The 27,427-nt window shown below is 42.4% G+C and overlaps 1 protein-coding gene across 1 annotated transcript; it reads right to left on the bottom strand.

The window, feature by feature from the left end:
* Positions 1–627: 627 nt before the first annotated feature.
* On the bottom strand, positions 628–17,786 carry LOC115173250 (gamma-aminobutyric acid type B receptor subunit 1-like). Its single transcript, XM_029731166.1, has 6 exons — positions 17,743–17,786; positions 14,586–14,663; positions 6,626–6,693; positions 1,608–1,746; positions 811–996; positions 628–641 (listed from the first exon to the last, which is right to left on the bottom strand). The coding sequence occupies exons 2-6, from the start codon at positions 14,653–14,655 to the stop codon at positions 628–630; spliced, it is 477 nt and encodes a 158-aa protein (XP_029587026.1). The 5' UTR covers positions 14,656–14,663; positions 17,743–17,786.
* Positions 17,787–27,427: the final 9,641 nt, after the last annotated feature.

Raw genomic sequence — 27,427 nt, 5'->3', positions numbered from 1 at the left:
TCTATTCACACAACAATAGTGGATATAGTGCTACTTTATATCTTAGTGTAAACAGATCTATACACTACAGATCTATACACTACAGATCTATACACTACAGATCTATACACTAGACTTATACACTAACAGAGTTATACACTACAGAGTTATACACTACAGAGTTATACACTACAGAGTTATTCACTACAGAGTTATTCACTACAGAGTTATACACTACAGTTATACACTACAGAGTTATACACTACAGAGTTATACACTACAGAGATATACACTACAGAGTTATACACTACAGTTATACACTACAGAGTTATACACTAACAGAGTTATACACTACAGAGTTATACACTAACAGAGTTATACACTACAGAGTTATACACTACAGAGTTATACACCTACAGTTATACACTACAGAGTTATACACTAACAGAGTTATACACTACAGTTATACACTACAGAGTTATACACTACAGAGTTATACACTACAGAGGTTATACACTAACAGAGTTATACACTACGTTATACACTACAGAGTTATACACTAACAGAGTTATACACTAACAGAGTTATACACTACAGAGTTATACACTAACAGAGTTATACACTACAGTTATACACTACAGTTATACACTACAGAGTTAACACTACAGAGTTATACATACAGAGTTATACACTACAGAGTTATACACTAACAGAGTTATACACTACAGAGTTAATCCAGTTGAACAATCTTCGTTTTTTCCCAAGATTGGTTCTGTTAAAAATGTACATCAATGGATCCAAGAACAATTTTGCTACAATATCTGTACTCACAGTGGCAGACGGGTTTGGGCGAGTCCCATTTTCCCAGCTTGTTGCAGTGTGTGGAGTTCCTTCCAATCAGGATGAATCCTGGCAGACAGCTGTACTGAAGTACGGTCCCCTCCACTGGGGGCCCCAGGGGCCACTCTGATACGCGCCCGTTCTCCAGAGATGTCCACACCCGCGGACACAGTAGTACTGAGAGAGGGAGGGATAGATCATGGTTTAGAGAGTGTAAGAGTGAAGAGAGAGAGGGAGAGAAAAAAAGAGAGAGAAAGAGAGAGAGAAACCCTGTGCTACTGTAAAAAGTGAAAAAAAGTCCAAAGGAACAACCACTAGAAAGACAACAGAGTCTGTGAAGAAGAGCTTTAGCAGAGAGTGACAGCAACCCTACAGAGACAACAGATGTACATATATATAACGTAGACGGACAGTGAGTGATTAGACTGTGGAGGGTGTTGGGGTACACGGTTCAAAAAGTTACTGATTACGTCCACAAATCCAAGGTACGACGCGATCTAGGACAGGGTCGGTGTGACAGAATGTTGTGTCTTCCTGAAAAGGCTCCTTGGTGAACTTGACTCATTCTGGGGATCTTCTTGCCATGTCATGGCTGCGTGCCCTTAAGAGAAGCTGGTTTGAGGACCTTACCTCTTTTCAAAAAGCAGCGTCCCTCTGTTTGAAGGGGCTGGATGAAAGCAGTAGAAAAAAATCAGAGAAAGGCGGGTAGAGGCAGAAAACATGAGGAGATAGAGAGGGAATGGATATAGTCAGTTATGGAGTGTGTGAAAGAAGAGTTGTATACTCACAGCATTTGCTGCGCTGCGTGAGGTCAGTCCAGGTACCGTTGGCTAGACACTTCCTCACCTTGGGTCCTACGATCCACCTGTTCCCTCTGCAGATGTACTCAATCTCATAGTCCAGTGGTAGCACCTGCACACTGCGGATCTGGATACACGCACGCACGCACGCACGCACACACACACACACACACACACACACACACACACACACACACAGTGAGATAGGGAGCTGTATCTGTTGAATAATTTGCACTTCCCTTTACACTTGGGAGCAATTAGCATATTAAACTGCAATACCGTTAGGCTCTACATGATGTTACAGCTGATCTACATGATGTTACAGCTGATCTACATGATGTTATAGCTGATCTACATGATGTTATAGCTGATCTACATGATGTTATAGCTGATCTACATGATGTTACAGCTGATCTACATGATGTTACAGCTGATCTACATGATGTTATAGCTGATCTACATGATGTTACAGCTGAACTACATGATGTTATAGCTGATCTACATGATGTTATAGCTGATCTACATGATGTTATAGCTGATCTACATGATGTTATAGCTGATCTACATGATGTTACAGCTGATCTACATGATGTTACAGCTGATCTACATGATGTTATAGCTGATCTACATGATGTTACAGCTGATCTACATGATGTTATAGCTGATCTACATGATGTTATAGCTGATCTACATGATGTTACAGCTGATCTACATGATGTTATAGCTGATCTACATGATGTTACAGCTGATCTACATGATGTTATAGCTGATCTACATGATGTTATAGCTGATCTACATGATGTTATAGCTGATCTACATGATGTTATAGCTGATCTACATGATGTTACAGCTGATCTACATGATGTTATAGCTGATCTACATGTTTATAGCTGATCTACATGATGTTATAGCTGATCTACATGATGTTACAGCTGATCTACATGATGTTATAGCTGATCTACATGATGTTATAGCTGATCTACATGATGTTACAGCTGATCTACATGATGTTATAGCTGATCTACATGATGTTACAGCTGATCTACATGATGTTATAGCTGATCTACATGATGTTATAGCTGATCTACATGATGTTACAGCTGATCTACATGATGTTATAGCTGATCTACATGATGTTATAGCTGATCTACATGATGTTATAGCTGATCTACATGATGTTATAGCTGATCTACATGATGTTATAGCTGATCTACATGATGTTATAGCTGATCTACATGATGTTACAGCTGATCTACATGATGTTATAGCTGATCTACATGATGTTACAGCTGATCTACATGATGTTATAGCTGATCTACATGATGTTATAGCTGATCTACATGATGTTACAGCTGATCTACATGATGTTATAGCTGATCTACATGATGTTATAGCTGATCTACATGATGTTATAGCTGATCTACATGATGTTATAGCTGATCTACATGATGTTATAGCTGATCTACATGATGTTACAGCTGATCTACATGATGTTATAGCTGATCTACATGATGTTATAGCTGATCTACATGTTACAGCTGATCTACATGTTTCAGCTGATCTACATGATGTTACAGCTGATCTACATGATGTTATAGCTGATCTACATGATGTTATAGCTGATCTACATGATGTTATAGCTGATCTACATGATGTTACAGCTGATCTACATGATGTTATAGCTGATCTACATGATGTTATAGCTGATCTACATGATGTTATAGCTGATCTACATGTTACAGCTGATCTACATGATGTTATAGCTGATCTACATGATGTTATAGCTGATCTACATGTTACAGCTGATCTACATGTTTCAGCTGATCTACATGATGTTACAGCTGATCTACATGATGTTATAGCTGATCTACATGATGTTATAGCTGATCTACATGATGTTACAGCTGATCTACATGATGTTATAGCTGATCTACATGATGTTATAGCTGATCTACATGATGTTATAGCTGATCTACATGTTACAGCTGATCTACATGATGTTATAGCTGATCTACATGATGTTATAGCTGATCTACATGATGTTATAGCTGATCTACATGATGTTATAGCTGATCTACATGATGTTATAGCTGATCTACATGATGTTACAGCTGATCTACATGATGTTATAGCTGATCTACATGATGTTATAGCTGATCTACATGATGTTATAGCTGATCTACATGTTACAGCTGATCTACATGTTTCAGCTGATCTACATGATGTTACAGCTGATCTACATGATGTTATAGCTGATCTACATGATGTTATAGCTGATCTACATGATGTTACAGCTGATCTACATGATGTTATAGCTGATCTACATGATGTTACAGCTGATCTACATGATGTTATAGCTGATCTACATGTTACAGCTGATCTACATGATGTTATAGCTGATCTACATGATGTTATAGCTGATCTACATGATGTTATAGCTGATCTACATGATGTTATAGCTGATCTACATGATGTTATAGCTGATCTACATGATGTTATAGCTGATCTACATGATGTTACAGCTGATCTACATGATGTTATAGCTGATCTACATGGTTATAGCTGATCTACATGTTACAGCTGATCTACATGTTTCAGCTGATCTACATGATGTTACAGCTGATCTACATGATGTTATAGCTGATCTACATGATGTTATAGCTGATCTACATGATGTTACAGCTGATCTACATGATGTTATAGCTGATCTACATGATGTTATAGCTGATCTACATGATGTTATAGCTGATCTACATGTTACAGCTGATCTACATGAGTTATAGCTGATCTACATGATGTTATAGCTGATCTACATGTTACAGCTGATCTACATGTTTCAGCTGATCTACATGATGTTACAGCTGATCTACATGATGTTATAGCTGATCTACATGATGGTATAGCTGATCTACATGATGTTACAGCTGATCTACATGATGTTATAGCTGATCACATGATGTTAATAGCTGATCTACATGATGTTATAGCTATCTACATGTTAAAGCTGATCTACATGATGTTATAGCTGATCTACATGATGTTATAGCTGATCTACATGATGTTATAAGCTGATCTACATGATGTTATAAAGCTGATGCTACATGATGTTATAGCTGATCTACATGATGTTATAGCTGATCTACATGATGTTATAGCTGATCTACATGATGTTACAGCTGATCTACATGATTTATAGCTGATCTACATGATGTTATAGCTGATCTACATGTTACAGCTGATCTACATGTTTCAGCTGATCTACATGATGTACAGCTGATCTACATGATGTTATAAGCTGATCTACATGATGTTAGAGCTGATCTACATGATGTTACAGCTGATCTACATGATGTTATAGCTGATCTACATGATGTTATAGCTGATCTACATGATGTTATAGCTGATCTACATGTTACAGCTGATCTACATGATGTTATAGCTGATCTACATGATGTTATAGCTGATCTACATGATGTTACAGCTGATCTACATGATGTTTATAGCTGATTCTACATGATGTTATAGCTATCTACATGATGTTATAGCTGATCTACATGTTACAAGCTGATCTACATGATGGTTATAGCTGATCTACAGATGTTATAAGCTGATCTACATGATGTTATAGCTGATCTACATGATGTTATAGCTGATCTACATGTTACAGCTGATCTACATGATGTTATAGCTGATCTACACAATGTTATAGCTGATCTACATGATGTTATAGCTGATCTACATGATGTTACAGCTGATCTACATGATGTTACAGCTGATCTACATGATACAGCTAATCTACATGATTTATAGCTGATCTACATGATGTTATAGCTGATCTACACGATGTTATAGCTGATCTACATGTTACAGCTAATCTACATGATGTTATAGCTGATCTACATGATGTTACAGCTGATCTACATGATGTTATAGCTGATCTACATGTTACAGCGATCTACATGATGTTATAGCTGATCTACATGATGTTACAGCTGATCTACATGATGTTACAGCTGATCTACATGATGTTATAGCTGATCTACATGATGTTATAAGCTGATCTATACGATGTTATAGCTGATCTACACGATGTTACAGCTGATCTACATGATGTTACAGCTGATCTACATGATGTTATAGCTGATCTACATGATGTTACAGCTGATCTACATGATGTTATAGCTGATCTACATGATGTTATAGCTGATCTACATGATGTTATTAGCTGGTCTACATGATGTTCCAGCTGATCTACATGTTACAGCTGATCTACATGATGTTATAGCTGATCTACATGTTACAGCTGATCTACATGATGTTATAGCTGATCTACATGATGTTATAGCTGATCTACATGATGTTACAGCTGATCTACATGATGTTATAGCTGATCTATATAATGTTATAGGCTGATCTACATGATGTTACAGCTGATCTACATGATGTTATAGCTGATCTACATGATGTTATAGCTGATCTACATGATGTTATAGCTGATCTACATGTTACAGCTGATCTACATGATGTTACAGCTGATCTACATGTTACAGCTGATCTACATGATGTTATAGCGGATCTACATGATGTTATAGCTGATCTACATGTTATAGCTGATCTACATGATGTTATAGCTGATCTACATGATGTTATAGCTGATCTAACACGATGTTATAGCTGATCTACACGATGTTATAGCTGATCTACACAATCTACACGTGTTATTAGCTGATCTACATGATGTTATAGCTGATCTACATGTTATAGCTGATCTACATGATGTTATAGCTGATCTACATGATGTTATAGCTGATCTACACGATGTTATAGCTGATCTACATGATGTTATAGCTGATCTACATGATGTTATAGCTGATCTACATGATGTTATAGCTGATCTACATGATGTTATAGCTGATCTACATGTTATAGCTGATCTACATGATGTTATAGCTGATCTACATGATGTTCCAATCTAGTATAGTAAATAAACCAGCTGTGGCCCCTACCTGCTCTTGGGTCAGTCCTCTGTACCTTATCCCTCCATCTCTGGGAGGACGGATGATAGCACAGCCTCCTGGGAACGAGAGGAGAGACACACCATCAGATAAATGAGAGATGACCAAGACAGGAGGAGAGCCAGCCATCCAGCCAGCCAACTAGCCCTTCATAGTGCACTACATTCCCTTCATAGTGCACTACATTCCCTTATAGTGTACTACATTCCCTTTATAGTGCACTACATTCCTTTATAGTGCACTACATTCCCTTTATAGTGCACTACATTCCCTTTATAGTGCACTACATTCCCTTTATAGTGCACTACATTCCTTTATAGAGCACTATGAGAATTGGGACGCAGCCCTATCTGTCATATCTGATCATGGCCACTAGGTGGAGCACTATACCTACTGTCTACTTATCAGACATAGAGCCCTCAATCTGTCTCATTACGATTCCTCGCCTCCTTTTCAACCGTATTGGAGGAGGAGATTAAGATTCTGGTCTTGTTCTCCGATGGGTTGTGAGAAGGAGGCGAGGAGAGAGGATGCGAGGAATGGAGGAATGATAAATTGAGATTAGAGCCCAAGTAAACCACCTCGTCTAGGGGAGATAGCACACAGGAGGTAGCCAGGCTCCTGATGGAGACATCAACAGACCTTTCATGTTGACAGAGGAGTGAACTCTCCCTGCTTATCAGGCTAATCACACACACACACACACACACACACCACACACACACACACACACACACACACAACACACACACACACACACACACACACACACACCACACACACACACACACGCACACACACACCACATCAATCACAACACCTCGCAATACAACAAAAATGAGCAACCATTTAAATTAGCATAATGGCACTAGCTGATTAACGTCGTAGCCTAGCTTCACACTGTTGCTGTCTAGATTCCGTAATGGTTATAACTGGATGTCATCTAATTTTGAGTGATGTCGCTGCTGCCATCCACGTAGCATAACGATCTATCTCTCCACTGCTGTAGTCGTGTTGTCAGTGTTAGCTGATTAACAGTGTAAGCAGACCAACTAGCTATAGTTTTGTCTAATAGATAACTGCCTGTGTCCTCTTAACAGTCCACATAGCATAGTGTTGTCTCACATAGGTAGCATTTTGTATTTCTCATCTATCTGAGTGTTGCGGTGGGTATTGGCATCTGCTCTGCTGCGTTGTACCTCTTGCCCCTTCCTCCTCACAGAGGAGGAAGGGGAGGACCATCCTCTTCAGTGAATGTCATTAAAAATAACACTATCCGAAATATAATCACGTTTTTTTTTATTTTGCAATGAAGGTCTACAGTAGCCTCAACAGCACTCTGTAGGGGTAGCACCATGGTGTAGCCGGAGGACAGCTAGCTTCCATCCTCCTCTGGGTACATTGACTTCAATACAAAACCTAGGAGGCTCATGGTTCTCACCCCCTTCCATAGACTTCCACAGTAAATATGACAACTTCTGGAGGACGTCCTCCAACCTATCAGAGCTCTTCCAACATGAACTGACATGTTGTCACCCAATCAAAGGATCAGAGAATGAATCTAGTACTGAAATCATAACCTACAACTAGCTAGCACTGCGTGGATAAAATGTGGTGAGTCGTTTTTTTATTTAACTAGGCAAGTCAGTTAAGAATTTTATTTACAATGACAGCCTAGGAACAGTGGGTTAACTGCCTTGTTCATGGGCAGAACGACATATTTTACCTTGTCAGCTCGGGGATTCGATCTAGCAACATTTACGGTTACTGGCCCAACGCTCTAACCACTAGGCTACCTGCCGCCTGACTCAAAGAGAGAGAAAGACAATCGTTGAACAGTTTTGAACAAATTAATTTCTTCCAAAATGAAGGAGAAGCAAGAGACAGAGAGAGAGAGAGAGAGAGAGCAGAGAGAGAGAGACAGAGAGAGAGAGAGACAGAGAGAGAGAGAGAGAGAGACAGAGAGAGACAGAGAGAGATAGACAGAGAGAGAGACAGAGAGAGAGAGAGAGAGAGACAGAGAGAGAGACACACAGAGATAGACAGAGAGAGAGAGAGAGAGAGATATAGAGAGAGAGAGAGGAGAGAGAGAGAGAGAGACAGAGAGAGAGACAGAGAGATAGACAGAGAGAGAGACAGAGAGAGAGACAGAGAGAGAGAGAGAGGACAGAGAGAGAGAGACAGAGAAGAGAGACGATAGATATAGACAAGAGAGAGACAGAGAGAGAGACGAGAGATAGACAGAGAGAGAGAGATATACAGAGAGAACAGAGAGAGATAGACAGAGAGAGAGAGAGAGAGAGAGAGAGAGAGACAGAGAGAGATAGAGAGAGAGAGAGAGAGACAGAGAGATAGAGAGAGAGAGAGAGAGAGACAGAGAGAGAGAGAGATAGATAGAGAGAGAGCGAGAGAGAGACAGAGAGAGACAGAGAGAGACAAGAGAGAGAGACACAGGGACTAAACAAAATCCCAAAGCCGACTAAATTGCTATCTGACCCTAAACAGAGAATATGAATTGTCTGATTATCTCTACTCTGTCAGAGATATGAAGCAGAGACAGATCCTACCAAGTACAGGCTGAGTGACCACCAATTGGCAACAGAAACAGGCAGACATAAAAAAGACATTGCTACCCAAAGTGAAGCGTGTATGTGGTCACTGCACCACAGGGGAGGTAGAGACAGAGATGCACTTTCTCCTTTACTGTGACAAATATTCCTCACCAAGAGATTCATTATTCACAGAAATTACTAAATGTATTCCAAATGTATTCCAAAAAACAAAAAAATACTCATGGGCGAAGGAGCAATGGCTCCTCTTGCAGCCAAATATGTATTTGTCTGCCATAGCCTGAGGACACTGAACAATAAACATCTGCATAGTAAACAGTAACTTAGTTATAATTAGTTCTACTGTTATTATTAGTAGTATTATTCAAATAGTAGTGGGTATGGGTAGTAGGGTGATGGTAATGATAGCAGTTTAATGATGGTGATGGTGGTAGTAATAGTAATGATGATGATGTAGTTTAGTACTGATGTAATGGTAAATATGACAGTTATTTAGTTATAAGTTAGTTATAGTTTCATTTTCCATGTTTAGCTTTTTATATTTATTATATTTACACTATTGACTGTTACCATTTTATGTTGTTATTTTATTACAATGTATATTGTATACATTGTTGCTTTGGCAATATTGACGCAATAAAGTAGCTTGGATTTGAATTTGAGAGAGACAGAGAGTGACAAAGAGAGAGAGAGAGAGAGAGAGAGACAAAGAGAGAGAGAGAGAGAGAGAGAGAGAGAGAGAGACAAAGAGAGAGACAAGAGAGACAGACAGAGACAGAGACAGAGAGAGACAGGATAGAGAGGAGAGAAACGAGGAGAGACAGAGAGAAGAGAGAGAGAAGACAGAGAGAGACAATAGAAGAGAGAGAGATAGAGACAGGAGAGAGACAGAGAGAGAGAGACAGGAGAGAGAGACGGAGAAGAGATAGACAGAGAGAGACAGAGACGAGAGAGAGAGACAGAGAGAGACAGATAGAGAGGAGAAGAGACAGAGAGAGAGAATAGAGGAGAGAGAGAGACAGGAGAGAGATAGAGAGAGAGAGACAGAGAGAGAGAGAGACAGAGAGAGAGAGAGACAGAGAGAGACAGAAGAGAAGAGAGAGAGGAGAGAGGAGAGAAGAGAGAGAGAGAGAGAGAGAAGAGAGAGAGAGAGAAGAGAGAGAGAGACAAGAGAGAGAGAGAGACAGAGAGAGAGAGACAGAGAGAGAGACCCAGAGAGAGACAAAGAGAGAGAGAGAGAGAGAGAGAAAGGACGGATCATGGATATAAAGAGTGGGTGAAAGGGAGAGGCAGAATACAAAGGGAAACAAAATACTGCACTATTTAGGGACTAGGGTGCAATTTGGGACAAACTTTGTGTAATGTGATGTCTCTGTCTCTGTGTAACAGGGAATGTAACAAGGTAGAGTATATAACCACGTATATAACAGGGTGTATAACAGGGTGTATAAACAGTATATATAACAGGGTGTATAACAGGGTGTATAAACAGTATATATAACAGGGTGTATAACAGGGTATATAACAGGGTGTATAACAGGGTGTATAACAGGGTGTATAACAGGGTATATAACAGGGTATATAACATATATATAACAGGGTGTATAACAGGTGTATAAACAGTATATAAACAGGGTGTATAACAGGGTATATAACAGGGTGTAGAACAGGGTGTATAACAGGGTGTATAACAGGGTGTATACAGGGTATATAACAGGGTATATAACATATATATAACAGGGTGTATAACAGGGTGTATAAACAGTATATATAACAGGGTGTATAACAGGGTGTATAACAGGGTGTATAACAGGGTGTATAACAGGGTATATAACAGGGTATATAACATATATATAACAGGGTGTATAACAGGGTGTATAAACATATATTAACAGGGTGTATAACGGGTATATAACAGGGTGTATAACAGGGTGTATAACAGGGTGTATAACAGGGTGTATAACAGGGTATATAACAGGGTATATAACATATATATAACAGGGTGTATAACAGGGTGTATAACAGATATATAACAGGGTGTATAACAGGGTGTATAACAGATACATAACAGGGTGTATAACAGGTGTATAACAGATACATACAGGGTGTATAACAGGGTGTATAACAGATACATAACAGGGTATATAACAGGTGTATAACAGATATATAACAGGGTATAACAGGGTGTATAACAGATATATAACAGGGTGTATAACAGGGTATATAACAGGGTGTATAACAGATACATACAGGGTATATAACAGGTGTATAACAGGGTATATAACAGGGTGTATACAGATACATAACAGGGTATATAACAGGTGTATAAACAGGTGTATAACAGATACATAACAGGGTATATAACAGGGTGTATAACAGATACATAACAGGTATATAACAGGGTGTATAACAGATACATACAGGGTATATCAACAGGGTGTATAACAGTATATAACAGGGTATATAACAGGGAGTATAACAGGGTGTATAACAGATATATAACAGGGTATATACAGATATATAACAGGTGTATAACAGGATATATAACAGGGTCTTAACAGATATATAACAGGGTGTATAACAGGGTATATAACAGGTATATAACAGGGAGTATAAACAGATATATAACATGGTGTATAACAGGGTGTATACAGGGTATATAACAGGGTGTATAACAGTGTATAACAGATATATAAAGGTGTATAACAGGGTATATAACATATATAACAGGGTGTATAACAGGTGTATAACGGGTATAAAGGGTATATAACAGGGTGTATAACAGATATATAACAGGTATATAACAGGGTGTATAACAGGGTGTATAACAGGGTATATAACAGGGTGTATAACAGGGTGTATAACAGATATATAACAGGGTGTATAACAGGGTGTATAACAGATATAACAGGGTGTATAACAGGTGTATAACAGGGTGTATAACAGGGTGTATAACAGTATATAACAGGGTGTATAACAGATAATAACAGGGTGTATAACAGGGTGTATAACAGGGTATAACAGGGTGTATAACAGGGTATATAACAGGGTATATAACAGAGTGTATAACGATATATAACAGGTGTATAACAGGGTTATAACAGATATATACAGGGTGTATAACAGATATATAACAGGTGTATAAAGGGTGTATAACAGGGTATATAACAGGGTGTATAACAGGGTATATACAGGGTGTATAACAGAGTGTATAACAGATATATCAGGGTGTAAACAGGTGTATAACAGATATATAACAGGGTATATAACAGGGTGTATAACAGGTGTATAACAGGGTTATAACAGGGTATATAACAGGGTATATAACAGGGTGTATAACAGGGTGTATAACAGGGTGTATAACAGGGTGTATAACAGATATATAACAGGGTGTATAACAGATATATAACAGGGTGTATAACAGGATATATAACAGGGTGTATAACAGATATATAACAGGGTGTATAACAGGATATATAACAGGGTGTATAACAGATATATAACAGGTATATAACAGGGTGTATAACAGGATATATAACAGAGTGTATAACGATATATAACATAGGTGTATACAGGGTGTATAACAGGGTGTATACAGGGTATATAACAGGGTGTATAACAGGGTGTAGAACAATACATACAGGGTGTATAACAGATATATACAGGGTGTATACATGGTATATAACAGGGTGTATAACTGGGTATATAACAGGGTGTATAACAGGGGTGTATAAACAGGGTCTATAACAGAGATATAACAGGGGGTGTATAACAGGGTATATAACAGGGTATATAGCAGGGTGTATAACAGGGTGTATAACAGGGTAGAAACAGGGTGTATAACAGGGGTATATAACAGGGTATATAACAGGGTGTATAACAGGGTAGAAACAGGGTATATAACAGGGTATATACAAAGATATCACAGGGTGTATAACAGATACATACAGGTGTATACAGAAAATATAACTGCGTGTAGTAACAGGTGTATAACAGGGTGTATAACAGGGGTGATAACATATATTACAGGGTGTATACAGGGTATATAACAGGGTGTATAACAGATATAACAGGGTGTATAACAGGGTATATAACAGGGTATATACAGGGTGTATAACAGGGTAGAAACAGGGTGTAGAACAGGTATATAACAGGGTATATAACAGGGTGTAATAACAGGGAAGAACAGGGTATATAACAGGGTATATAACAAATATATAACAGGGTGTATACAGATACATAACAAGGTGTATAACAGAAATATAACAGCGTGTATAACAGGGTGTATACAGGGTGTATAACAGGGTATAACAGGGTATATAACATATATAACAGGTGTATAACAGGGTGTATAAACAGTAATATAACAGGTGTATAACAGGTATATAACAGGTGTATAACAGGTGTATAACAGGGGTATAACAGGGTGTATAACAGGTGTATAACAGGGTATATACAGGGTTATAACATATATATAACAGGGTGTATAACAGGGTGTATAACAGGTGTATAACAGGTATATACAGGGTATAACAGGTGTATAACAGGGTGTATACAGGTGTATAACAGGTATATAACAGGGTGTATAACAGGTGTATAACAGGTTGTATAACAGGGTCTATACAGGGTATATAACAGGGTGTATAACAGGGTGTATAACAGGTATATAACAGGGTGTATAAGGGTGTTAACAGGGTGTATAACAGGGTGGTATAACAGGGTATATAACAGGGTGTATAACAGGGTGTATAACAGGATATATAACAGGGTGTATACAGGGTTTGTAACAGATAGATAACAGGGTGTATAACAGGATATATAACAGGGTGTATAACAGATATATAACAGGTGTATAACAGGATATATACAGGGTGTATAACAGATACATAACAGGGTATATAACAGGGTGTATAAACAGGATATATAACAGAGTGTATAACAGATATATAACAGGGTGTATAACAGGGTGTATAACAGGGTCTATAACAGGGTAGAAAAAGGGTATTCTACCTGAGAGCTTTAGTGTCACCACTGGGACATATGGTGCTGATAATAAGTTGCAGATGTTTACAGCAAATGGCCATTTGTGTTATGGCACAGCTCTCTTGTTTGTGGTCGATTCGTTTTTAACCCTGGGGTTTAGTCTAGTCTGCCTTCGCTGTTGGACGTGGCTGGTTTTAACCCTGGGGTTTAAGTCTGCAATACCTTAGCTGTTGAAGGTGGTTTGAAAATGGTGGCTGGCTGTCTCTGGTATTAGTTTGTGTCCCAAACAGCACCTCAATCCCTACATAGTGTGCTACCTTTGATCAGAACCCTGTGCTAATATGGTGCCATCTGTCACGTCAAAGACTCATATTTAACTGAAAGCACAAAGCCATTACCTGTGGTTGTATTGTGTTTGGCCGGTGTGAGGGAGGGGAACAGTAGGATAATTAAAAGGAGAAGTGCCATCCCTCTACCTGCGGACAGAAGAGGGGAGGGGGAGAGAAATTCAGATTGGGGGGAGGAAAGAGAGAGTTACATGAAGGATGGATAGTGCAAAGAGACAGAGAGACAAAAAGGAGGGTAAGAGAAAGGAAGGGAAGCAGGGAGGATGTAGGAGAGAGATAGTAAGACCCCTTCACAATTACTACACGTTTTGTGAAAATAATGTCTGCTACACATTACTCTGGTAGAGCACGACACTGGTCTGTTACTCTGGTAGAGCACGACACTGGTCTGTTACAGATTACTCTGGTAGAGCACGACACTGGTCTGCTACTCTGGTAGAGCACGACACTGGTCTGCTACTCTGGTAGAGCACGACACTGGTCTGCTACTCTGGTAGAGCACGACACTGGTCTGCTACTCTGGTAGAGCACGACACTGGTCTGCTACTCTGGTAGAGCACGACACTGGTCTGCTACTCTGGTAGAGCACGACACTGGTCTGTTACACGTCACTCTGGTAGAGCACGACACTGGTCTGCTACACATTACTCTGGTAGAGCACGACACTGGTCTGCTACTCTGGTAGAGCACGACACTGGTCTGTTACACGTCACTCTGGTAGAGCACGACACTGGTCTGCTACACATTACTCTGGTAGAGCACGACACTGGTCTGTTACACATTACTCTGGTAGAGCACGACACTGGTCTGTTACTCTGGTAGAGCACGACACTGGTCTGTTACTCTGGTAGAGCACGACACTGGTCTGTTACTCTGGTAGAGCACGACACTGGTCTGCTACTCTGGTAGAGCACGACACTGGTCTGTTACTCTGGTAGAGCACGACACTGGTCTGTTACACATTACTCTGGTAGAGCACGACCTGTTTTTAGAGGCCAATGAGATAGCTGAGCAGCATTTCTATCTGTCGTGGGTTCAAAGGGGCTGCACTAGAGATGAAGCTGAGGGACCAGCTAGTTTATGGCAGACTGGGAGAATTTAACCTGGGCAAAAGTATTGAACATCGTCAACAACTTGGAGTGCACAGCCCAGAGTATGCAGAAATTCCAGCAGACACTGACTCAGTTGAGATCCGATCAGTCGACCACAAAACGGGAGGGGCATCGACCTGGATCCGACAGGGAGAAACAGTGGATGTCAGACCAGAAGAGGGAAGACGTCAAAGCCCTGTTTTCTCTGTTTGGGGACAGGACGTTCACAGCAGACCTGCCGTTACAAGGAGTCACAATGCAGAACGTGCCAGAAGACTGGACATCTTGAAAGGGCTTTCAGGGGGAGAGTATCTGCGGGGAACAGAGCGTTTTCTAAGCAACACTCTCAAACAGCACACTGTAATCCAGTGAAGGGGACACGCTACTTGACGACAGATCAAGTTGAGGAGGCAGAATCGCTATTGCCTGCAGGGTCCAGCACAGTCGGAAATCACCAGTCAGAAAAGGACTTGGGACTTTTAACTGTTTGTAGTGATAGTGAATATGTGAAACCTTACGCGGTCATGGTGATGTAACGGAGGGGAAAATATAAAGATGGAGGTAGATACTGGGGCTGCCCACGTCTATTATCTCAGAGAAGCTGTACAACAGCTGATTTAAGAAGCATCAACTGCAACCATGTGATGTTGTTTTGAGAACTTACTCAGCTCAGCCGATTCAGTTACTGGGACAGCTGGAGGTTAAAGGTGAAATTCAGTGCTCAGGTGTTACCAAAAGGGAAGGGTCCTATGCTAATGGGGAGGAACTGGATTCAGCACCTCAAATTAGATTGGTCAAGAGTGAACCATTTGTCAGACCCAGCTGCGCAGCTGAGCGATAAATATGCTGAGGTGTTTAGTGGTGAACATTGGTGTGGTAAAGAGAGTTAAAGACAAAATTCAAGTGTCAGAGAAAGCTTTTCCAAAGTTTTGTAAGGCTAGACCTGTGAGGCTAGACCTATAAGGCTAGACCTGTGAGGCAGACCTGTGAGACTAGACCTATAAGGCTAGACCTATAAGGCTAGACCTGTGAGGCTAGACCTGTGAGGCAAGACCTGTGAGGCAAGACCTGTGAGGCTAGACCTGTGAGGCAAGACCTGTGAGGCTAGACCTGTGAGGCGGGACCTGTGAGGCTAGACCTGTGAGGCTAGACCTGTGAGGCTAGACCTGTGAGGCTAGACCTGTGAGGCTAGACCTGTAAGGCTAGACCTATAAGACTAGACCTATAAGGCTAGACCTGTGAGGCAGACCTGTGAGACTAGACCTATAAGGCTAGACCTATAAGGCTAGACCTGTGAGGCTAGACCTGTGAGGCAAGACCTGTGAGGCTAGACCTGTGAGACAAGACCTGTGAGGCTAGACCTGTGAGGCTAGACCTGTGAGAAGAGACCTGTGAGGCTAGACCTGTGAGGCTAGACCTGTGAGGCTAGACCTGTGAGGCTAGACCTGTAAGGCTAGACCTGTGAGGCTAGACCTGTGAGGCTAGACCTGTGAGAAGAGACCTGTGAGGCTAGACCTGTGAGACTAGACCTGTGAGACTAGACCTGTGAGGCTAGACCTGTGAGGCTAGACCTGTGAGGCTAGACCTGTGGCCTTATGTACTCAGAGAGGCAGTAGACAAACAGCTTATAGAGCTAGAAAAACAAGGATTGATCACACCCATAGAACACAGTGAATGGGCAGCGCCTATAGTTTGCGTTCCAAAGACAAACGGGGGGGGGGGTCAGAATAAGTACCCCTTACCAAAGACACAGGACTTGTTTGCTACTCTAGCCGGGGGTAAACAGTTCACAAAGTTAGACCTTACACAGGCCTACCAGCAAGTGGAGGTAGATCAAGAGTCAAAGTATTTCTTGACTATAAACACATTGAAAGGTTTATACCAGATGAATAGCCTTACGGAGTATCAAGCTCTCCAGCTATATTCCAACGTATATCATGGACCATGTCTTCCCGGGTTAACCCGGGGTTGTGTGCTTTCTGGATGACATTCTTATCACAGGGAAATCGGCCGAGGACCACTTACAGAACTTAGAAGCAGTGTTAAAGAGGATGCAAGAACGTGGGTTAAGAGTAAACAGGGACAAGTGTGCATCTTTTCAGTCTAGTGTCACTTACTTAGGTCACAGGACAGACGAACGGGCCTACATCCAGGATAGACGAACAGGGCCTACATCCAGGATAGACGAACAGGGCCTACATCCAGGATAGACGAACGGGCCTACATCCAGGATAGACGAACAGGGCCTACATCCAGGATAGACGAACGGGCCTACATCCAGGATAGACGAACAGGGCCTACATCCAGGATAGACGAACAGGGCCTACATCCAGGATAGACGAACAGGGGCTACATCCAGGATAGACGAACAGGGGCTACATCCAGGACAGACGAACAGGGCCTACATCCAGGACAGACGAACAGGGCCTACATCCAGGATAGACGAACGGGCCTACATCCAGGATAGACGAACAGGGCCTACATCCAGGACAGACGAACAGGGCCTACATCCAGGATAGACGAACGGGCCTACATCCAGGATAGACGCACATATCAGTATGACATACAATACAAGTCCTCTCAGCAGCATCCCAATGCTGATGGGTTATCTAGGATTCCCATGAAGGGGCGGGGGAGGCCATAGAGAAATCCAAACTATCAAGTGTCATTTTTAGATGTACTTCCCATTTTAGCTAAGGACATAGCCAGGGAAACGACCAAGGACAAAGGTTTGGCAAAAAGTGAAGCATTTCACACTGACAGGGTGACCTAACCAATGTTACTGATGCTGAACTAAAACCTTATTGGGTGAGAAGGGATGAGCTCACTGTCCCTCTACAGAAGGACCTACAGAAGGACCTACAGAAGGACCTACTGAAGGACCTACTGAAGGAGCTACATGAAAAAGCACTGGGGCACGGTCAAAACGAAAGCTCTCGCAAGGAGACACTTTTGGTGGCCCAGGTTAGACTCAGACATAGAAGACATGGTAAGCAGATGCCAGGTGTGTCAATCTAATAGGCATATGCCAAACCTTGCACCAGTGCATCCTTGGAAATGGCCTTAGAGGGGCCCTGGCAGCACATCCATATAGATGTTGTCAAAAGGGAAAGCACCCAGTTCTTAGTAGTTCTGGACTCACGCTGGCCAGAAGTGTATGACTTCAGCTACAGCCACGGTAGAGACACTGAATGTTCTCAGCCTACAAGTTAGTTGAGGAGTGTGTTTCAGACAGCTGGTGTCAAAAAGAGATGGAGACATTCTTCCAGCGGAATGGGGGGTGAAACACATCCGGTCGGCTCCGTACCATGCAGCTTCAAATGGCGCGGCACAGCGACTTGTATAGAATCTAAAAACAGGCTCTAGAGAAGGACAAGTGCATCAGGATGGTCTTTACAGCATAGTTTGGACAACTTTCTGTTTGCCTACAGGAATACGCTACATGTTGCTATTGGGAAAATTCCAGCAGAGTTGTTCCTAAAAAGACAGAACAAGGTTATCACTGGTTAAACCCAGATTTTCAGCTGACATGCAGTGTAAGATACAGGACAAAGGGGTGGGTAAGCATCTTCGTTTGTTTTCGGTCGGGAACAAACAGTGCTTGTCTGAGATTACCAGGGAGGAGAGAGAGAGAGAGAGAAATGGGTACCCGGGGGTTGTGAAAAGGGAACTTGGTCTTGTAACCTACCTTAGGGAAAATTGTGTAAGAAGCATGTGGATCAAATGATGATGCAACACAATGACAGAGAAGACCAGAATGTTTTGCTCGATAAAGTTCATATTTATATCCAAAAACCAACACCAGTCCGGTCCCATTCACAGACCCAGTCCCATTCACAGACCCAGTCCCAGCACCAGTCCCATTCACAGATCCAGTCCCAGCACCAGTACCAGTCCCAGACCCAGACCCAGTCCCAGTCCCAGTCCCATTCACAGATCCAGTCCTAGCACCAGTACCAGTCCCAGCACCAGTAGCAGTCCCAGTCCCATTCCCAGACCCAGTCCCATTCACAGCACCAGTCCCATTCACAGCACCAGTCCCATTCACAGACCCAGTCCCAGTCCCATTCACAGACCCAGTCCCAGCACCAGTCCCATTCACAGACCCAGGCCCAGCACCAGTCCCATTCACAGCACCAGTCCCATTCACAGACCCAGTCCCAGCACCAGTCCCATTCACAGCACCAGTCCCATTCACAGACCCAGTCCCAGTCCCAGCACCAGTACCAGTCCCAGACCCAGTCCCAGACCCAGTCCCATTCACAGACCCAGTCCCAGCACCAGTCCCATTCACAGCACCAGTCCCATTCACAGACCCAGTCCCAGTCCCAGCACCAGTACCAGTCCCAGCACCAGTAGCAGTCCCAGTCCCATTCCCAGACCCAGTCCCATTCACAGCACCAGTCCCATTCACAGCACCAGTCCCATTCACAGACCCAGTCCCAGCACCAGTCCCATTCACAGCACCAGTCCCATTCACAGACCCAGTCCCAGCACCAGTCCCAGTCCCAGCACCAGTCCCATTCACAGCACCAGTCCCATTCACAGACCCAGTCCCAGTCCCAGCACCAGTACCAGTCCCAGACCCAGTCCCAGACCCAGTCCCATTCACAGACCCAGTCCCAGCACCAGTCCCATTCACAGCACCAGTCCCATTCACAGACCCAGTCCCAGTCCCAGCACCAGTACCAGTCCCAGACCCAGTCCCATTCACAGATCCAGTCCCAGCACCAGCACCAGTACCAGTCCCAGACCCAGTCCCATTCACAGACCCAGTCCCAGCACCACCACCAGTCCCATTCACAGACCCAGTCCCAGTCCCATTCACAGACCCAGTCCCGGTCCCAGCACCAGTCATTTCATTAGTTTGAATGGTCTGAATAGTATACTGGTCATAATCCAAGCACCACTACTCTATTCCTCCACTACTACTGGTTCACCATCAGCCCAGTATACATGAAGGCATGGACACAGGCCAAGACTGAAAGAGGGCTGAATTAGCAATACATCAATGCACTGTTACCCTGCTTGCTTTGTCTTGTATGGCGCCAGCCAGAGAGCCAGCCAGGCAGCCAGCCAGAAACCCAGCCAGAAAGCCAGAGAGCCAGCCTGCCAGAGAGCCAGCCAGAAACCCAGCCAGCCAGCCAGAGAGCCAGAGAGCCAGCCTGGCAGCCAGCCAGAAACCCAGCCAGAGAGCCAGAGAGCCAGCCAGCCAGAGAGCCAGCCAGAAACCCAGCCAGCCAGCCATAGAGCCAGAGAGCCAGCCAGCCAGAGAGCCAGCCAGGCAGCCAGCCAGAAACCCAGCCAGAGAGCCAGAGAGCCAGCCAGCCAGAGAGCCAGCCAGAAACCCAGCCAGCCAGCCAGAGAACCAGCCAGCCAGAGAGCCAGCCAGCCAGCCAGCCAGAGAGCCGGGCAGCCAACCAGCCAGAGAGCCAGGCAGCCAACCAGCCAGAGAGCCAGCCAGCCAGCCAGAGAGCCAGCCAGCCAGCCAGCCAGCCAGAGAGCTAGCCAGCCAGCCAGCCAGCCAGCCAGAGAGTGTGCAAAGGAATATTTAGGTGCACTTTATCCAGTGCTTTTGAGCGGGAGATAATTGCAGTATAATTGAATGGACTGATTATTTATTTCGAATCAAATGAATGGCCCTCCTGCAGTGATTTGATGGTTTGCGTTCCAAATGACACCCTATTCACTATAGTACTAGTGCCCTACTTTTGACCAGGGCCCATAGGGAATAGGGTGCGATTTGGGACGTAGCTCGATGAAAGCAGCAGAGAAGTGGAGGATGAGAGAATGAGTGCTAAAGTGTTTCATTAAAGGCCCGGTGAAATCAAAATGATGTTTTCCTGTGTTTTGTATCATATTGTGGAAAAGATGAAGGAATGAACATTGTAAAAGTATGAAAAAAAATGTTATCCCCTGATAGTTGAAAATAAAATATTATAATCATTAGATTTGCTTGGGAGAGAGTTTCAGCTTGCCTGGTGATGTCACCAGGCAGTAAATTGGTTAATAGACTAATAACAAAGAGAGTTCCAACCCTCTCTGCCAATAACAGCTAGTTTTCAGTTTTCCCCCTTACTCAGACCCCTCCCAGACAGTCATAGCAAAATGATCGCTGGAGCCATTTTTGTTTGCAAAAAATATATATTTTTGTTAATTTTAATGGAAAACTATTACAGTAAGGCACTTAATTGTTACCCAGAAATTATTTGATATTGATATAAAAACAGCATAATTGTTACCCAGATGCCACGCCCTGATCTGTTTCACCTGTTCCTGTGATTGTCTCCACCCCCTCCAGGTGTCACTTATTTTCCCCAGTGTATTTATCCCGGTGTTTCCTGTCTCTCTGTGCCAGTTTATCTTGTATGTTTAGTCAAGTCAACCAGAGTGTTTTTCACTGTACTCCTTTTCTATTTTCTTTTTATAGTCCTCCCGGTTTTGACCTCTGCCTGACTCTGGACTACTTTCCCACCTGCCTGATCATCCTGCCTGCCCTTGATTCTGCCTGCCCTTCGGTACCTATTGGACTCTGAACTGGTTTTGACCTTTTACCTGTACGTGACCATTCTCTTGCCTAGCCCTTTTTGGATTAATAAACATTGTAAGACTCCAACCGTCTGCCTCCTCTGTCTGCATCTGGGTCTCGCCTTGTGCCTTGATGCCCAGAAATGATTTGATATCGATATAAAAACAGCTTAATTGGGCCTTTACGCACTGCCCAACCCGACAACAGTAGTAAAACAATACAACATTCAAACACACCACCGAAACCAACTGATGGGATACAAAACCCGTGAGGGCACCATCAACAGCTATAGTAAATCTGTAGCTACATGTGTCAAAGGTTACACCCTATTCCCTATTTAGCGCACTACTTATGACCTGAGTCCTGGTCAAAAGTAGAGCACTATATAGTAAGTAGGCTGCCAGATTTGCAGCCTTTGACACAAGGGACCAGATGCCGCATATTAAAACGTTACAAATACTCACAGATCAAATCCTGTGGTGGGTATGCCACCGCGACATGTTCCCTCACAGCTCCGAGAACTTAAAGGCCCAGTGAGGTCAAAAAACATACTTTCACTGCGTTTTAAATACTGTATATTTCCACACTATGAGATTGGAATAATACTGTCAAATTGTGAAAGTAATGAAAAATGCAGTTTTAGTGTAAGAATTGTTTGGGGGAAAAAACGGCAGAAACTTCTGCCTGTTTTGGTGGGATGGAGTTTCAGCCTCCCATGGTGACATCACCAGGCGGTAAATTAGTTAATAGACCAATAAGAAAGAGAGTTCCAAACCTCTCTGCCAATAACAGCTAGTTTATAGTTGTCCCCTCCCCACTCAGACCACTCCCAGACAGTCCTACCTAAATTCTTGCTTGAGAAATTGCCCTTTGCTAAGAAACTAATTTTGTTTCTTTTTGACCATTTTAATTGAAAACAATCACAGTAAGGAACTTAACTGCTACACAGAAATGATTTGATATTGAGATAAAAACGGCTTCATTGGACGTTTAATGGAAAAAAATCCTAGATTGGATTTTTGATGGAATTTCTTTTTTTATTGACTTCAGGAGAAGCAGATCAATCAGTCATGCAATGATAATGAATGGATCTGGACACATTATCATCTTAAATCATACAGGTGGGAGTCGCTCCTCGTCCTCGTCACGCCTCAGATGTAGGATCTTAATTTGAGCCAGTTTGAGCCAGTTCTTTTTTAAGCCAGTTTGAGCCAGTCAGTTCAATTTGAGCCGGTTCTTTCTAGGGAGTTTATCCTAGCCACCGTGCTTCTACACATGCATTGCTTGCTGTTTGGGGTTTTAGGCTGGGTTTCTGTACAGCACTTTGTGACATCAGCTGATGTAAGAAGGGCTTTATAAATACATTTGATTGATGTGCTACAGCATGAAAATAATCCTGCAGCAACAGGAAATGTGAATTATTATGTACACTATAATTAACGGACATATTTGTAAGGGTTGATGAAACATTTCGTAAGGGAAAATCAAGTCTGAAATTTAAAAGTTTAAATAACACAATTCAGAAGCCTTTTGAAACCTCAAATACACTACAAGTTTTACAATTCCTGCATGACAGAAAAGTTTTCCTGCTACAGGGTGATCAAATTAAAATCCTACATCTGTGCATGTGTGAAGGACCCTTTGGAACAGAGCTGTGAAAGTTAAGAGCCCACGTCTCAGTCCCAAATGGCACCCTATTCCCTATGTAGTGCACTACCGTCGATCAGAGCCCTGTGGGATTCCCTGGTCAAAAGTAGTGCACTACAGATAGAATAGGGTGCCATTTGGGACTAAACCTATAACTATATAACCGTGACAGAGCGTGCCAACGCCTTTACAGAACCCTGCTGCATCGAGGGGAATTTCAAACGGCTGTCAGAGGGTGAGGTGGCCTTGTATGGAGAAGTGGCTTTGCATCCCAAATGGCACCGTATTCCTTATATAGTGCAGTACTTTTGATCAGAGGCCCTATGTTCCCTGGTTAAAAGTAGTGTACTGCAGAGGGAATAGGGTGCCCATTTGGTATGAAGTCAAATATGAAGGTAGCTGGACTAGCGCAGTGTTAGAGAGCTGCTGCAGTGCAGGGTTAACAGTAACACTCCTTCAGACAAACACTAATGTTATAGAGGAATACAAGTGGGCATAGAGTCTCTCTCTCTCTCTCTCTCTCTCTCTCTCTCTCTCTCTGTCTCTCTCTCTCTGTCTCTCTCTCTCTCTCTCTCTCTCTCTCTCTCTCTCTCACACACACACCACCCCTCGCTGGACATTCCATCTGTCTCACCATCTCTTTACACTGCCAGTCTAGCCCATGAGGACGTTACCTACAGACTCCCTGATATGGATACATACAGTTCAGTAATACAGATACATTATATATTATATGTAACCACAGATGTATAAAATCGAAAACACGGCCATGCAATCTTCATAGACAAACACTGGCAGAAGAATGGCCTTACTGCGTGGCACCATCATAAGATGCCACCTTAAGATGCCACCGTAAGATACCAGTTGCCCCGGTCAACTGTAAGTGCTGTTATTGTGAAGTGGAAACGTCTAGGAGCAACAACGGCTCAGCAGCAAAGTGGTAGGCCACACAAGCTCACAGAACTGGACCGCCGAGTGCTGAAGCGTGTCTTTCCTCGGAAGCAACACTCACTACCGCGTTCCAAACTGCCTCTGGAAGCAACGTCAGCACAAGAACTGTTAGTTGGGCGCTTAATGAAATGGGTTTCCATGGCCGAGCAGCCGCACACAAGCCTAAGAGTTCTCTGGAGTGATAAATCATGCTTCACCATCTGGCAGTCCAATGGACAAATCTGGGATTGGCAGATGCCAGGAGGATGCTACCTGCCCCAATGCATAGTGCCAACTGTTGGAGGAGGAATAATGGTCTGGGGCTGTGTTTCATGGTTCGGGCCCCTTAGTTCCAGTGAAGGGGAATCCTAACGCTACAGCATACAATGACATTCTAGACGATTCTGTGCTTCCAACTTTGTGGCAACAGTTTGGTATGTCTGGAACACCGAATCGCAAGAAAATCACAGTATCGAATCACAATACATATAAAATCTTGAGAAATCGTAAGAATCGCAATCCATATCGTACCGGCACCTAAATGTCGTGATAATATCATATTGTGAGGTCGCTGGCAATTCTCAGGCTTAACACACACATACACATCTTTCGCCCCTCCATACATTTTCAAGCTGACAGGTGACAGTCAGAAACATGGGCAACAGACAAACGGCTGTCCCTTCGGTTCACTGGAACCAAAGCTGAAAGCTGCCTAATTCAGTTGCTTGGCAACCGTTCATGTACAGTCCTTTTCTCCCTGACAGGTTTCACATTTCTCATCATTTAACCCATCATGGCAATTTGTCTCCTTCAGTTACTGTGATTTTTTCATTTCACTGAGGGCAACAATGAGGATAAAAGGACCATGTATCAGACATTGGTTTTCTTCGCTTGAGTGTTGGTGTTTGATATACAGTGCCAACAGAAAGTATTCACACCCCATTTACTTTTTCCACATTTTGTTGTGTTACAGCCTGAATTTTAAATGGATTTAAGTTCAGATTTTGTGTTACTGGCCTACACAAAATACCCCACAATGTCAAAGTTGAAATATGTTTTTAGAATTTTTTTTATTTTTTTTTATTAAAAGCTGAAATGTCTTGAGTCAATAAGTATTCAACTCCTTTGTTATGGCTTAAATAAGTTCAGGAGTAAAAATGTGCTTAACAAGTCACATAATAAGTTGCATGGACTTACTCTGTGGGCAATAATAGTGTTTAACATGATTTTTTTATTGACTACGTTATCTCTTTGCCCCACAAATACAATTATCTGTAAGGTCACTCAGTCGAACAGTAAATTTCAAGCACAGATTCAACCACAAAGATCAGAGAGGTTTTCCCAATGCCTCGCCAAGAAGAGCACCTATTGGTAGATGGGTAAAAAAAAACAGACATTGAAGTTATTAATTACACTTTGGATGGTGTATCAATACACCCAGCCACTACAAAGATACAGGTGTCCTTCCTAACTCAGTTGCCGGAGAGGAAGGAAACCGCTCAGGCGTTTCACCATGAAGCCAATGGTGACTATAAAACAGTTACAGAACGTAATTACTGTGATAGGAGAAAAACTGAGGATGGATCAACAAATTGTAGTTACTCCACAATGCTAACCTAAATGACAGAATGCATAAACGCACATACACATGCACACACACACACACACACACACACACACACACACACACACACACACACACACACACACACACACACACACACACACACACACACACACACACACACACACACACACACACACACATATACACACACACACACAAAACACATAACAGTCCATTTACTGACATACTGAAGCACCTGTCTTTGTGGCCTGTGTCTGAACACTTATGTTGTCAAAGGAGAAATAGAGACATTGTTTCATTGATATACCAAATTAACGCATTGAAAATGGCTCAAAGAATGAGTTACCATAGGAAAAAGAGAATGTTCTTGCTTATAACAAAGACATAAAACTTCGAAACATCACACTTCAAAGAGGTTTTGAACAAAGGCAGAGACAAGGTCTGCTAGATTTTATCTATGACCCTGGTTTCTTACCCATTCAGCAGGATATTATCTATGACCCTGGTTTCAAACCCATTCAGCAGGATATTATCTATGACCCTGGTTTCTTATCCTCTGAGCAGGATATTATCTATGACCCTGGTTTCTTATCCTCTGAGCAGCATATTATCTATGACCCTGGTTTCTTACCCATTCAGCAGGATATTATCTATGACCCTGGTTTCAAACCCATTCAGCAGGATATTATCTATGACCCTGGTTTCTTATCCTCTGAGCAGGATATTATCTATGACCCTGGTTTCTTATCCTCTGAGCAGGATATTATCTATGACCCTGGTTTCTTACCCATTCAGCAAGATATTATCTATGACCCTGGTTTCAAACCCATTCAGCAGGATATTATCTATGACCCTGATTTCTTATCCTTTGAGCATGATTTTATCTATGACCCTGGTTTCAAACCCATTCAGCAGGATATTATCTATGACCCTGATTTCTTATCCTTTGAGCATGATTTTATCTATGACCCTGGTTTCTGACTGAAACATCATCTTTCCTTCTCAATGCGGACAATTCTCTGAGATTCGGAGAGAAATTGGACCAACTTACAGGGGAGGTCTGAGCTGGGTGAAGAGAGAGCTTAGAATCCGACTAGAGGTCAGAGGA

Source organism: Salmo trutta, chromosome 34 (genome assembly GCF_901001165.1).
Source record: "Salmo trutta chromosome 34, fSalTru1.1, whole genome shotgun sequence".
Classification (NCBI taxonomy): Eukaryota; Metazoa; Chordata; class Actinopteri; order Salmoniformes; family Salmonidae; genus Salmo; species Salmo trutta.
Note: the sequence above shows the minus strand (reverse complement) of the source record. Positions and strands in the feature narration are given on the sequence as shown.

Bases quoted from the DNA above. Each gene is read 5' to 3' on its own strand.
- LOC115173250 (XM_029731166.1), bottom strand. From the start codon at position 14,655: ATGGCACTTCTCCTTTTAATTATCCTACTGTTCCCCTCCCTCACACCG. The intron at 6,694-14,585 runs GTAATGGCTTTG...TCTCGTTCCCAG, and splicing joins CAAACACAATACAACCACAG to GAGGCTGTGCTATCATCCGT. The intron at 1,747-6,625 runs GTAGGGGCCACA...GCGTGTATCCAG, and splicing joins GAGGACTGACCCAAGAGCAG to ATCCGCAGTGTGCAGGTGCT.